The 15,325-nt window shown below is 38.8% G+C and overlaps 1 protein-coding gene across 1 annotated transcript in view; it reads left to right on the top strand.

Annotated features, from left to right (window-relative positions):
• LOC129761794 (T-cell leukemia homeobox protein 3) overlaps window positions 1-15,325 on the top strand; it is a 49,839-nt gene that overhangs the window by 17,742 nt on the left and 16,772 nt on the right. Inside the window, exon 3 of the mRNA XM_055759567.1 lies at window positions 14,829-15,054. Coding sequence (XP_055615542.1) covers window positions 14,829-15,054 — 226 coding nt within the window. The remainder of the gene's footprint in view (window positions 1-14,828; window positions 15,055-15,325) is intronic.

Below are 15,325 nucleotides of genomic sequence, written 5' to 3' on the forward strand. Positions count from 1 at the left end.
CCCGTTTCGATACCTCACATCTTCGTCCACCCACAAACTGAAGCCCGTTCAATATTCACCAAATCCATCGACGGAGTTAGTGGTGGCAATCGAGCAGAACGTGTCAAATTCCATTATGCAAGCAATCAATAACCACCGAAGAAAGCGGATCGGAGCCGCTGCCGGAGCTCACTTTCCGATTCCCGAGTACGATTATTGATATTATCCCACCAAATTTGATATCCATGAACGATGTTTAGCCGATCCTTTTTCTGGCCCCGCCTCTTCGCCATCCGGTTTCGTATCGTACACAATTTTTGATGGATACCGGTGGGGTTGGAATATTCTTACGCTTCCCATGAATTCCGGGGGCGAAAAAGGTGTTTTCGGGAAGAGGCCATAACCGTAAAATTTTACAACTTTATACTGCTGTTTGTGCAAGCGGTTAGCATTATGAATATTACAGTGAGGGAAACGGGTTGTGATGTGTTTGAATGAAAAGTGAGTGAAAAGCAGAATTTTGCAGCTGCATTGGTTTATTGATATGAAACCATATTCAAGCATTGCAACAACGATATTGAACGAGAGCCAATTAATTGGTATTATTGCCGAACAACTTGTGGTCGTTAAACTAAATCCAAGTCGCGAAAGTGTGCTCTAGACGGGCGACAAACAGTGTACCTAGCAAAAGACACCAGCTTAGGTTGAGTTCTAATTGAGTTGTACATAAGCTTTTACCTCCCCTAAATGGGCAAATGGATTAGGCGACCCCGCGTACGCGCCATATTTGCGACGGAGCGCGAGGCGTTATCATCCTATAAAACTATAAATAATATATTTTATTCCGCAGATAAAAACTGGAAATTTACAGTTCGCTCGGGTTTGTGCTCGCAATAACCCACCGAGGCTCGGCCCTGCAGCTCGTAAGTGAATTGATTTCGGCGTCGGTGCCGAGGGGAAGGACTCGTACGCTTTTTTGCTGGTTGCGGAGCCTCAAGGGATAGGAAACTTTTAACACGTTAAGTGTTTATAGAGTGCTGTTCGTTCCCCGGCTCGGCTGGGTTCTGACCGTTTCCAGCAGCCGAAACACACAAACGGAATCGGAAACAGACGCAAGTTATGGGATCGAAGAAAGATCGCACAGTTTAGCTTCTATTATTTATAAAATGTTTTGCGCATTTGAATGGATTCTGCGGGGGCGGTGGAGGTATTTGCGGCGGAATTTATGGTTCACTCGCAGAGGAATTCTTTTCATCCCCTTCCCACTTTCCTCAACTGTTCGCGAAATCTAGCATTCAAATGTGAGCGCGTTCTTTGGTCTTCGGATCGACCCTCCCAATATGGTTTATCGGAATCACTTTCTGAGGTTGAAAAGCGGTGTTTACGGGCCCAAGGGGACCCATATAAGGTGTATGTTTTGGAGTAAATATGTGTTTATTTGTCTGTATGGTTTCGATTTTATGACTTCGCCGGCACCAATAAATACCGGCTTCCAATCCACTTTGAGCGAAATAAGAATATGTGGGATATCGCCTATTTTGGGTTCAGAGGAACCATTCCTTCGACTGTTCAGAAGACCCACCACTGCTCATGAACCAACAAATTAATTACCTTTATGACATGAGCTTCATTTTGGACTCTTATTATCATAATCGGAGTTGTGTTCGGGTTATTTTTACAGCCGCAAAAAAGGTCCCCAATGGCAAATGGGATAATTGACAGCAAGCGTCTCTTTCTTTTCTGTTGACTTTTTTCCCCCACTAAAAGTCATCACGATCCCTGCAACGTAATTACCCCGGTTGTCATTCGTTTGCTGCTATCGTGTTTGAAATATCGTGTTCTGTTTGCTTTTGGTTTTCGTGACTGTCGCATGTCGTCATAATTGTGCGAGGAACAACAAGATTCCTTGACGTGAGCATACTAGAGCGGGGGAAGGGGATGGTAATGTGAACTCGTTTATTTTAAGCGCTTGTTTATTCGTTTTCAACCGATGGAGGAATTGCTAGGAATGTTTTGACGTAGGATTACCTCTTTCGGGAACATATTGGGGTACAAATTGAAAATCGAAAATCGAGCACATCGTGAAAATTGTCCAATTTCAAATGCATATTCCTCAGTCATTTCATGATGGATTGATAAGATTTTTGCGTCAATCGATTTCGGCACTCCATAACAATTGTTTACATTGAATAAAATAATATATGCATGAAACTAACTATCGAACAATTGAAAAATCTCAACCCCTATCCTAACGGAAATACCCACTTCTGATTGGTCGAAATTGATGACACATGCGGCGGCTCATGCACTTACAATTACTGGTCAGTTATTTCCTGATGGGCTTACAAGATATTTGCATCAATCGATCTGAGCACTCCATAACAATTCATCACAATGAATAAAATAATATATTATATGAAACTAACTATCAAACAATCGAAGATCTTCAAACGGAAATACCTCGTTTTGATTGATTGATACGGAGAAATCGGCATTGCAAAAACATGAAAGTAGGGGGAACTTTTGCTCCTACCCAAATATGTTCCCTAACAGAGGCATCAGAACCAAAATGCCCGGGGAAATCGACATTGCAAATATATTCTAGCCGGCCAAGCATTTTTATATTGAAAGGTGAGTGATACGATTGATTCTAGCGAATAAAATTGAAATTTGAAACTTTAATGTTGGTTGCTTCGTTAAATTTCATATCAATTACCGATCGTGTATTGTGAAACATTTAGCACAAGTGTAAGTGTAAAATTATATATGTTAGCAGATGTGTTAGGAATGATTTGAAATATGAAACGATTTTTTTTCAATTTTCATAAATAAAAACCAATGTGTGTTCCCGATCGAGAACGGATTATCCGGTTTAAGCTGTCTGCTTTGTTGTGTTCATTTTCACCTAAAAAAAATTCATACGGCGAAAGAAATTGGAAAAGTGAAGAAATATTCGAAAAAGTGATTTCCCATATGCTCTACATATAGTATTAGGTGCTGTTAGTCCAATTAAAATTCGCATTGTGTTGAATAAACACTCAGAAAGCATAAAATAATAAAAGAAAATTACCTTTTCCATTTCAAATATGTTTTCTCTATATTAAACTAACATATTTTTACTGATGAGAAACTGATGTTCGGTTTCTTATATGAGGGGCTCAAAATGGAAGGGGTGTAATAGATTTCTCTACATCTACTCTCTCTTTTGGTCGTAACACAGTTGCAAACACAAACATTCGTCTAGGGTGACAGAGGGTGGTTTTCATCATATCTCATTCCACTTCGGTATCTTCTATCGTGATCCTTCATCCTTCTGTCATCATCTTTCGGTTGTAAACACTGGTGGAGTGAACAAACAATACCAACAACCAAATAAAACGGCCCTTTTCAGAGCCACCAAATCATTATCAAAGAGTTTAACGATGTAATTCTTCAAACATATCCAAAATCAGCAGATAGCCTAGCGGAATCCTATGTCAACTATGCGGTCGTGTCTCAGACACAACCCTCACGTGATTTTTTTTGTGATGTTCTTGTTACCGGTTTTTGACGCTAGTAAATGAGGGTACTTGAGATTGACATGATTGTTTAATCATTTCATAATATGAAAATTTAAATCGATGTGATTTACTTAGATAAGCCTCGAAATAGTACGTTGTTTTATGCACAGGGTCTTTCAGATTAAACGCTCACGCAACAAATTTTGATAACTTCTACAAAAGTGAACCGATTTTTATTTTTTTTTAAATGGAAATAAGGCTTATTTTAGGACATTTTCGATTTGACCACCCCTTTTTTCGATAACGCGTTTTAAACGGTGAACAAAATTCACAACTCTAACATTACGACTCCGAAGCTGTTGAAAATCCGAGCTATTTCTTATTCAAGTTCCTTCAAATTTTGTGGCTTATTAACATTGCAACGGCACTTCACGTACCCCCAGAGGAAGTAATCGACGACGAGAAATGTTGAAATTCTTACCATAAGACAATAATAGCAAACAAATGAAAAAATGATAAGCTGTGTACCTTCTTACCATCAGAATTTCAACATTTCTCAAAGTTTCATTAAGGCTTCAGTTGCTCGAGCAATACGATTTCACTGAAAATACATGTTCTTGTAAATTGTACATCTTGACACTAAAAACCATCCGATCAGACTGACAACGAGGAGACTGAACTGAAGTAGCAACCGAATATTATTGTCCCGAAGTGGGGAATGCAGTGTTACCATCGACGGAGCGAATAAAATTTTTATAGGGATCTATATTCGATTTTTTTTGCGTGAGCGTTTAATCTAAAAGACCGTGTATTATGAATTCTTTCTTTCAGCTTGGTTCCCTTGAATGTTGTATGCAGCACAAAATCGTGTGCAATAATTCGTTCTATCAAACAAATTAGACATCCAGTCAATATGTAGGAATAAGGATGATGTAGATGGTGGAGGGGGTTAGTAAGATGCCTGCAATTCCATAGTAAATCATTACTTCAGAAAATCATTATTTCAGCGATATTGTTATGGACCACAGTGTCAGTGTGTGTGTGTGTGTGTGACGTCTGCAAAAGAACATTATTTCACCGAAAAATCTACTATTCCCGATGACTTAGAATAAGACTAATAATAAAAATAAGAAAATGGAAAGAACACACAATACCATAGCTGAATCAGCCTTATGATTTCATGTGTACTCAAAATATCACGAAATCGGAGGTATTTTCAATATTTCTTTGTTTCTTCTCATATACTTTATATTCAATGTAATCAATGACGACATATTTTTTATTCAACGATCCAATATACTTCGTCTACCTTTGACGAAACTACGCAAAGCTGCACAAATTCATGTGACACCTTCATTAGAGCTCAAAACCATAAAAGTGATGATTTCTACGCGCTTGAAAGCGATACTCGGTCGTGATTATTTTTATGAATCTATTTTTAAGTTCATTCAAATCATTAAATGCCGCCAGTAAATGAAAAGTTGGTTGACATAACGGATTATGCAGGGGATTCCGTTCGACCGATACGAGAAGGATCTGCAGTATTTGAAGCGCAATATATGCCACCCACCGTTTGCATAGTAAAAAAAAAAGAAAGTTAAAACACTTCTACCAAACCATTCTTCATATGTTATGAATGAAACAATGAAAAATAATGATTTTATAACCTTTTCAGCGTAGAAAAAATACATGAAACCGGGAAATTTGAAGAAAAAACATGATTTCCTGAAAAATTCAATCGAGTGTCAAACCAAAAAAAAAACAAGCATCATCATTGTACTCGCCGGGCTATCTGGTTGTAAATTTAAAGTAGGTTTGTCAATTACAATTCCATTCCAATGTTATGTGTCACACTGAAATTCATTATTCATTTTCGATTAGACAGTAGAACCTTCTACCAAAAGCTAAATTTAGTTTTTTGCTCGAAAGGAACTGCATTTAAAAAAAGAATTGTTCCGTACAATCACAGTCCTACGTCAAATTTACGTCCGTGCCCTTAGGTGCAGACCCTTCTACTTTTTTTTATTATAACAGTTAACAAGGTATACACAGAGATTGAAATAAACAATATAATCAATTTATTCTTGACTCAAAGCTTGTGAAGCAAATAAATGTGATATATCCATAAAACCACATGACAAGAGAAAAATCCATTCTAAAAATTCATAACAAAAAACGATATTATGATGCAAACTTGAGAATATGACCACCGTTTGGGCATGCTCTCCTCCAAATTCTTCAGATGTTGTACGTTAATCTCCTCCCAAACTCTCGATAATGCTATCAAGTACGTGTTCTTGTTCATTGCGCCAGTTTTGACCACCTCATTGGCCACAGATTTTCAATAGGGTTCAAATCTGGACTTTGAGCAGGCCTTCCTAAAACTCTCGCCCGCTTAGACTTGAAAAAAGTCTTTGTTTTTTGACAGTATGTTCAGGATAATTGTCCTGTTGGAAAATGAAGTCTTTGCCGGGTTTTGCAACGGAGATTTTTATTGATGGTTTCAATGTAAGCGTCAGCTGTCATCATTTAATTGATTTGAACCAAGTTTTCTACTCCGGGCCAGGCAAAGCAGCGCCCAGGATGTTTCCACCACCGTGCTTTACCGTAGGCTGTAAATGACGATCTTGTAGCGGTAAACCTGATTTTCTACAAACTCTCACTCGTCGCTTTTGATTAAAGATTTCAAACTTCGATTCGTCAGTACACAAAATACATTTCCAGAAAGATACCGGCTTGTAGAGATATTTAGCGAACTCTCGTCGTGTTTTTCACGTGCTTTCAATTTAGATGGCGCGTTCAAACAGTTTTGACATGAGACAACACTAATAACAGGGGGGTGCGTCAATTTTTTGTTGCAAGAAAAATTGAGAAATTTTCTAGTGGATTTGCAAAGAACTTGAAAAATTGCGAATCAAATTGGCATTGTTCAATGTTGTTTGATAACGGTTGATATGAACTTCCATTTGAGAGGTTACCTTAATTATCATCCACATATTTCTAATCATTCAGCTGTGAAAGTAAGTTTATATAATTCGGGTGAATTTTTTTCGTTGCACTGTATTTTTTTTATAAACTCTGTAAAACCAATATAATATCTGCCCATAAATTCAATCACGAGCCAACGAACCCGCGTCACGTTTCTCGGAAGATTCTCTCCAACCAATCAAAATACACCCATAATCAAATTGGTAAAGAAAATGCACAAAATGGCACTACGACGATCTGCCATAGCAAGAACAAGAAAAATAAAGACCAAACAAACCAAAACAACACAACAGCGCAGCACAGAAGCCGCCAGTTTTAATTTGCTGTCGTTTATAATAAAAGTTGAAGTAAAACAGACGACTGGAAAATTACGACCGCAGTTTCGGAACAAAGAAACATGGACGGTTGAGCAGCAGCAAGGGGCCACATCTGAGAAACGGGAATGACTCGGTTTGTAATGACAAGCAATGGGTGTGCAGTTAACTTTGCACGGATGTCTTCTGGGCGTGTGTCAATTTCGAGGAACGCGATAAGCAAAAAAAAACAGAGAATATTTTACTGTGATTACACCCTGTGCTGGGCGGTTAAGATTAAAGATATACTCTCAGCGGAATTACTAGTTATGAACAAAATTAACGCCCGACACGAAATCGGTACCGGTTTCAATGATACACTATACTGAAAATGAAGAACGTGGCAACTTATTTGGAAGGTCACTGTTGCACCGAAGATAAGACACAAGCCGCCGTCGAGAGCGACCCGAAACTAATGGATAAAAATCTATCACCCAAAACCCACCTTAATTCACATTCAAAAACACCCAAACAACATACGCGAGAGCCATTCCGAAGGCGCCGCCGTAACCACCAGTCGCGACAGTTCAAATTAGTCCAAGAAACGGACACGCATTTTATCACGAAACAACGGCCATAAATCGAGTGCTTAATAAGTCGCTGCTCGGACTGTCCGACATTCCGCCGGCGATGGATCGTTTGGGTGAGCGGATACATATAACCAAACAAAAAATTGAACAGGTTTTCAGGACAGACCCAACGTCACTCAGTCGAACAGCCTCCGAGCATCCACCGAAATGATTAATACCAATTTAATGAAATAATATCCTCGTTCCACCGGTAGCGACTATCGAATTAATTTTATTACAAAACAGAAGTCACACCCGCCGGGCAGCGAATAATTGTCGGAACGGGAGACGGAGACTGAAAAAAAAATGTTTATAGGATTGTTTTGACCACACTTAAAAACACCCCGAGATTGATTAATCTCGCTAGTAAAAGATGTAGATGAACGGCTCAAACTGTCACCTGTAACGACTTTAATGACCCTCGGGAACAGACAGTATCTCTGTTCGTCAACGCGAATTATCCGCTGTGTGTAGTTCAAGGAAAGCAATCTCGCCTGCGCTCATCTCGAAGCGGGCGAGGAATCAACGATCCCATGGAATGTATAAAAGAAGACAATTAAATCTAATAGCTTGAGACCTGCGGCAGCAGCAAAAAAAAAAAACATCACGCGGAGCCGCGGATTTTACGACCCGCAACTCGGTCCGCAGCTACTGTTTGACAGGGACCACAATCTTCGAGTGGCTGCTAATAATGCCCTGCCTGGTCTGTCAGTTGAGATGTTATACGAATCGTTTCGAGTGTTATTATCTCACCGGCGTACAATGAGGGTTTAAAAACGACGAGTGCCGCCGGAAGAAGCTATTTTGTGGATTTCAACGAATTGGGTAATCGGCGGTCGTGCTGTTATCGAAATCATGAGTATTATGAAAGACGTAAGTTGATTGAATTTGTGCAACAGTTAATTGGATAGCGCTGTTGGAATTCAACATAACAGGTTAACTTGATAGCAAAATTGCGATTAACGCAGAAGAACAAGTCATTCACATAGAACTCTTTGCACAGCAACAGCAATAGGATATTGACACCTTGTTGTATCGCCTGGAGAAAGAAGTTTTAACTGATAACTCTCTTCACGAAGTTCTGAAGGTGTTGGGATCCAGCTCGTCCCAAGCCCTCTTCAACGCAGCAAAATAGTTTCGTAACGTCAGTTCTGTTCTCCTTGTTGTCCAAAATCACCCATAAATTCTCAATAGGATTCAAGTCTGGGCTTTGAAGTGGCCACACCATTGGTTCGATCCGGGTCGATCGGAAGGATGCTGCTGTTTTCTTCGCAGTATGCTTCGGGTCATTATCTTGCTGGAAGGTGCAGTCCTATTTTCAGCATGGATTCATCCGGGTTTTCGCACAAAAGTCGATATAGCTATCGGCAGTAATTCCAAACCATAGACCTGCGCTAAGTTTCCCATCCCAGTCCATGGGAAACAGCTCCACGTCATGATGCTTCCATCACCGTGCTTCATAGTTGGTTGTAGATGCCAGTCCTGGAGGCCCTCGTCGCTCTTCTGTCACACTCCCGCCAAGTCTCGGATTATTAGCGTGTCCGTTCTTGTGTCAGTCTTACAATTCGGTCCTCTTCCCAGTCGATCGGCCACGCTGCCGAACATCTGATGATCTCCTTACTCCTTATGTCACTATGAACGAAAAGTTGACTAAACTGCTACGAAAATTATGTTTGTATTAGATGTAAACAGCCAGCTGTCAAAACCGAGGGGTGTATCGATGAACAAAACACCTTTAAACAAATTTACGCAAGTGGATATTCTATGTCATACCCTAAAAGCGCCCATTTAGGAGCATGAAGGAAAATGACTTACAATTTTTGTTTTTCTGAAAAAAAATCAACGATACTCAAGCGCTAATACTAAATACGTAGTAAAAGTAGATAACAACATTTCTGAAGATGCAAGCCTCCCGAAAATGCAAAAAAAAATGTTTTTTTTTAACTTTCCAGAGTAGGGTTCCCCCATTATTCATCTTTTCTACACCCAAAGTTAATTTTTAGCACATGTTCTGTCATCCCGATTTATTACATTAAATGAGCTGAAAGATAACATAAAATGTCCTACTCCCCAATACATGTATATCATTTGTATAATATATATACTAGAGCCAATATGAGGGAGCGAAACAGGAGACACATTTAAATGAAAGCATATGAAAGCATTTCGTATAGCTTGCCAAATACACGGCCCAGACAGAGAAAGATATATTCTCGTTCATTTTCTTCTTTATCGTCTTAGAAAACACCTTCCAACTTCATTTTATGATGAGGTGTAATATTATCACGCTCCTTTATAATAGCGCAGGCAGCTATATGGATAGCGTGGTCGTGTAAAGTAACTTCGCATTCCAACCGGCCTTGGTGCGATCCCCATTGACGTCGTATGGACTTTTTTTGCACAATCCCAAATGAAAAGAGAAAAAAAACAGAAAGAGATGTCTGCTCGCATACATACAAACCATTTTTAAGCTTTTAAAATAGCTCATTATTTGCGCATTTGACTCTCATGCACAGGAAATGGCATCTTCTCTGCCAAAGATGACATGTTTTCTGCCAACGCTAGTTTGGGTGTAGAACTAAAATAATTTGGGCACTTTTTAACGGTTTATTTTTCAATACAAATTGATTTTTGCTCAAAGCGAAACTTTTATTTCCAGTTTTTACTTTAATTGTTTATGCATAAAATCTTCTATCTACATTCCACCGTAGTTGAAATGCAACATCGAGGTCCTTCTGCGAGTATAGCCTAGGTCTCCTGGCCATAGATGACTATCGGTGTAGTCGGTGATTCGTGGATGCTTAGCTTCGTGCGGCGGCGCATTCTATTAGATCGGAGCGTCATCTGGAGCAGAGTCCAACATTTTCGAAGACGAAACATGAAAATCGACTCTCCTATCAGTCGCTTCGCTTCGAGTAGGACTACTTCGGCATCCGCCATCAACATGACTAGCTCATCAGTCATCCTCGCTCTTAACGACAATTCATTTCTAGTCAGTTCAGTTCTAGCATATGGTTATTCTAATTGATGGGACGAATGAATAAGAAACTGTCTCTTCAATCTGTCTTCAAACCACCACTACTATTATACCATGACATGTACCTCATTATCCGCGTACTTATTTTAATTATTTTTTGTAACGAAAACTTGATTTCTGATGCGAAAAAGTAGTTACACCATTAAGGGGGAACCCCGGCCTTTAAGATCGAGGAAATCGAATTTTGTTTTTTTTTTGCATTTTTTGGGAAGTCTATGTCCACAGAAATATTGTCTCGGAAGAATTTTTCGATATTTGATTTCGTAAGAATGTTATATCCAAAAGTATGAAGGCACTTCAAGGGACATAGTATTGCTGTGCGAATTTTTAATCGCGTTTTTCTTGAAACCTCGTTTTCCCAACTGGTGGTGTCAATATCTCAGGATCTACTGGACCGATTTGACTGAAAATTTTTATCAGTATGCAAAAAAGAATTATCTAAAGCGTTACATAGCCGTTTTTTGATATATAATTTTTTCGATTTTTTAAGAGTTTCTGAACAGCGATTTTTCATGAAAAATAACTCATTTCTAACAAAAATGGTCGCCATTTTGGCAATTTTTTGAATTTCCGATAATTTCTTTTAACGCTTCTGGTATTGTCCTCAAGTTTCAAAACATTCATTGGAATTCGTTCTGCGACACCCCGTTGCTTCAGAACCGATACCACCAGCAAAGTACCAATTTTCAGACAGCATGTAAGCATCCAACTGCCAACAGTATAATAATCATTATTCGTGTACTCAAAAACATTTTTCAAACAATATTTTGGTTATCGGACACTTCACTTTATTCCTAACATCACGAAAATTAATTATTTTTCGACTTTCCTGACAGGGGTCCCCCCTTATGAGACGGCTACATTGTTTACCTACCGTTTACTCAAACATCGTGTCATGCAAACATGATACTTGAGAGAGAGAGCAACGAATTCAGTATGTGGGGAATCACAATGAAATGAGTACGGAGCATCAAAAGAGGAGATAGCAACGAAAACGCCCGAATGACCGTTGATTCACGTTGAGAGAGAAACTGCTGGAAGAAGCAAAAACTCATTTCCAATTGAAAGCGAAGGCCGATGGCTTCATAGTCCCCTGACTATTCTCAGTTGAATATGACTTTGCCGAGCACTGATCTGGAGTTTAAATGCTATAGGATATAGACAATTCCGTTCGTCGACAAACCGAAATAGATAGAAAAGCACTTCGTCAGAAGATGGAATTATGTTCGGATTTGAAGTATCTTAGAACAATTCAATGGCACGAACGGGTCGTTATAGACAAGTTTACTTCTTAAAAACCAGCACCAGTTGTATTATGTACGTATGAAACTTCGAATCGAGCAATAAAGTTCGACGTTTTATTGTCAAGTTGACTTGCAGGGATTTTCGTACGCCAACCGCTTTAAGTCTTCTAAGTAGAGATGGGCAAACCGTTCACGAAAGATCTAGTTCGCCGAAAAGAGTGAGCGAACGGTCGTTCTTTTCCAAAGAAAGGTAGTTCTCCCCACTAATTGATTCCGAAAGAATGGTTTGCGAGTGAACTGTTTGAGAGCAAACTGATTGAGAGTGAACTGTTTGTTAATTTACTGTTCGCGAGTGAACTGTTTGGGATCGAACTGTTTGGGAAAAAATCTGAGGGAAGCCGGCGCGTTTCATGAATTAGGTAAACATAAAATCTTTTAGTGAGGGCAAGTTGAGAAAAAAGTTTTTTCGCTGCTTTCAATCCATTGTTTGGCCTATTGCGTGTACGTGGTATCGTGATTGTTTGTATGATTGATTATTAGTGAAAATCGCGGCTGAATATTTTCTCTGAATGAACATTATGAAATATGATCCTACATGGAGCCTGTGTGTTGTTCAAACATAAAATATGAGAAATTGCGCTTATTTTGTTCACATCAAATTATTACATATACTTTTATCGGCCGATAAACATATTTTCACATACAGTTTGCGACTTTTGAAAAAGAAACACATTATCCTTCCCCACTAAATTTCAAAAATATAAATTCCATACGTAAACTATCCAATCCAACGATATCAATAAATAGCTGTCTATTGATGTTGGGTTCCAGCTAACATTTTATGTTGTTCTTAATACCGTTGGACGAAAGAGCGAAAGAACAGTTCAAAATAACTGATTAACTTAGATGAACGGTTAGTGACTGAACCGTTCATCAAAGTGAACTATTTTGCCCATCTCTACTTCTAAGCATTTTTAGGCCAATTGAATCAAATGAACCTCACGCTATTTTACCATAAATTGAAAAAAGTACATAGTTATTTTCTATACTCGAAACAATTGATTGCCCATTAGGTCGCTTTAATGCTTTGAATGACAATTTAGCAACAAAGAGAAGTAACAAACATCAATGTCATCTTGCCCAATTTGATATTTTAAACTACAGACATTCTGCCCATCTTTGTATAGTAGACGTAAACGACAAAACGAATAAAATCGACTTTTTCGCTGTTTCGCATTGTACACAATGTAATACGTTTGCTCAACATGCAAACAAACGTTTTTTGTTCGAAAACATTTGAGCAATTTTGAAATAACGTTTCCGAAAAATCACTATTTGTCCGCATAACAGACGTAGTTCCATACAGCTTTCATACATCATTCGAAACAATTGTCAGAATTAAATATGTGCTATAAGCTAGATCTACATTTGAATCACATTCTATGTAGAGTGCAAACATGTCTGTCACGATAGTGTCTTATTACTTAGTGTTTCCTAATAGATGAATATAAGAAACCATTGCTCATATAATGATTATTTTCTGTACACGATGAACAAAGAGAAGCAATTGTGTATTTTAATGTTATAATTACCTAAATTTCTGCATTTGAATCTTCAAGTGGATAATGAAAAAATCAGATCAGTAGTAAAATTAAAATAATATTGGTTCTTAGCATTATAACTCCTCGGATTCAACATTGAATTATTCCACATACTCAGCATTTACACATACCGTTGGAGTAAGTCCACCATCTTTATGCAATTGATCGTGATATCGGTAAATCATGTTGCTAAAATTACCAACATTGCAGATTGACTTTAAATTCAATTAATTGAAAAAAACACGAACCTGCTGTTCTTATCATATCCCAGAGTATTCTTCAGGAAAAAAGTACTATCATAGACTCGCAACAAATCAACAGCACCTTTTCCAGACAGTTCACTAAATTTCTTCCAAACCTTTTTGATTTTATCCAATAACAACTGAAACTACCGACGGAAGACGTTTTGACTATTATCGGAAATGTAAATTCTAACGCTACAAACAGAGCAACCTGGTGATTACGTCTAGCTATGCGGCAAATGTTCATTGAAACGATTGATTGTCCGCATAAATAGACGCCAAATTTTTCAAATGGAAAAAAATATGTTATAATCCGCAAAATCACCTAGGCCCTCTTTTTGCCGATAGTATCCTTCAACTGGACAGATCATTTCATTGGAAATTCGCATGGTTATGCTTGTAGGCCAAAAAACAACAAAAACGCGTTTTCCCAACACTAATGGTGTTGTCGATTACGTCTCCTATGCAATCATGGGCAGCATTGAAGTGCAAGAAATAAATTAAAGGAAAAAGGGTTCTCATTTTTGCCATGCTGCAATCCCGGTGCTTTCAGAAGTCTTCCTATTAAATTTTATGCCACGATGGTGCCAAAATAATTATTTCGATTTTTTATTATTTATTTCTTATTATTGAGAAGATTTATTCTTGGGGAAACTGGTGTTCCTCGATATGATGTCTAAACAATTTCGACTTATTAAATTTGAATTGGATTAAACTGGTACGAAGCTCACAATCGATAGATATCAAAATGGGGACTAAAATCTCTTAACATTTCCAATGGTTAATAGCCATTCCGATAAACAAATGGATGATTAAATCAAAGGTATAATACCAATTCGAGATCCTGTGCCATAATACCCCCCAAATAATTCACCGCTACGATTGTGCGTGATTTGTGAGCGAAACGATAACGCTAGTCACGCAAAATGGTGTGGCAAAGCCATGATCCATTAGTAGTTATGAACAGTTCTAGTTATAGTCATAAATTACGATTACCGTCCAAACAGGAACAGTATTTCATTCATTCATTCATCAGTTCGTCACTGGAATGAGCTTGCGTTGTACTGGTCACGACAACATAAATACTCTCTGCCTCGGCCCGTGAATAAATAGAAATTAAATGCCGCTGCATATATACATACATTCGAGCGCATTTATTTCGTGTCGTTTAATCCACCGATTTTGATGGCATTTTAATAACTTTATCACAAAATAGACCCACCACTTCCGAGCACGACAACCCAACCCAATTAACCACTCCCATTTCGAGCTTCCAACTTACTTCTTTTTTTCTCTCATTGTTGTTTATTTTCAGCATTTCCCATCGCCCGCCGGATCGGCCATCCGTACCAGAATCGAACGCCACCGAAGCGGAAAAAGCCCCGCACCTCCTTCACCCGCATCCAGGTGGCTGAGCTCGAGAAACGGTTTCACAAGCAGAAGTACCTGGCGTCGGCCGAGAGGGCAGCACTGGCGCGGGGACTCAAAATGACCGACGCCCAGGTGAAAACGTGGTTCCAGAATCGGCGAACCAAGTGGAGGTGAGTGCCGAAATAAAATGACGACTGAAAAATATAATTTTCGCTTTGACGAATTAGAGTTTTGTCCCGGTTGACAGTTGCTGGTTTGATGGATGACAGACGCACCGAGAGCGAGTAACTGTGGGGAAGCTACAATTTCACGTCCGAAATGAAACCACTCATCCACTGTCCAAATCTGCGGAAACAACAAAGTAATGAAATCCCTCCAGAGACTGCTTTCATCTGTTGGCTTTCTTTGTATTTAGATGCGAAAATCCTCCTTCGTCAGACA

This window comes from Toxorhynchites rutilus, chromosome 1 (assembly GCF_029784135.1).
Source record: "Toxorhynchites rutilus septentrionalis strain SRP chromosome 1, ASM2978413v1, whole genome shotgun sequence".
NCBI classification, from domain to species: Eukaryota; Metazoa; Arthropoda; class Insecta; order Diptera; family Culicidae; genus Toxorhynchites; species Toxorhynchites rutilus.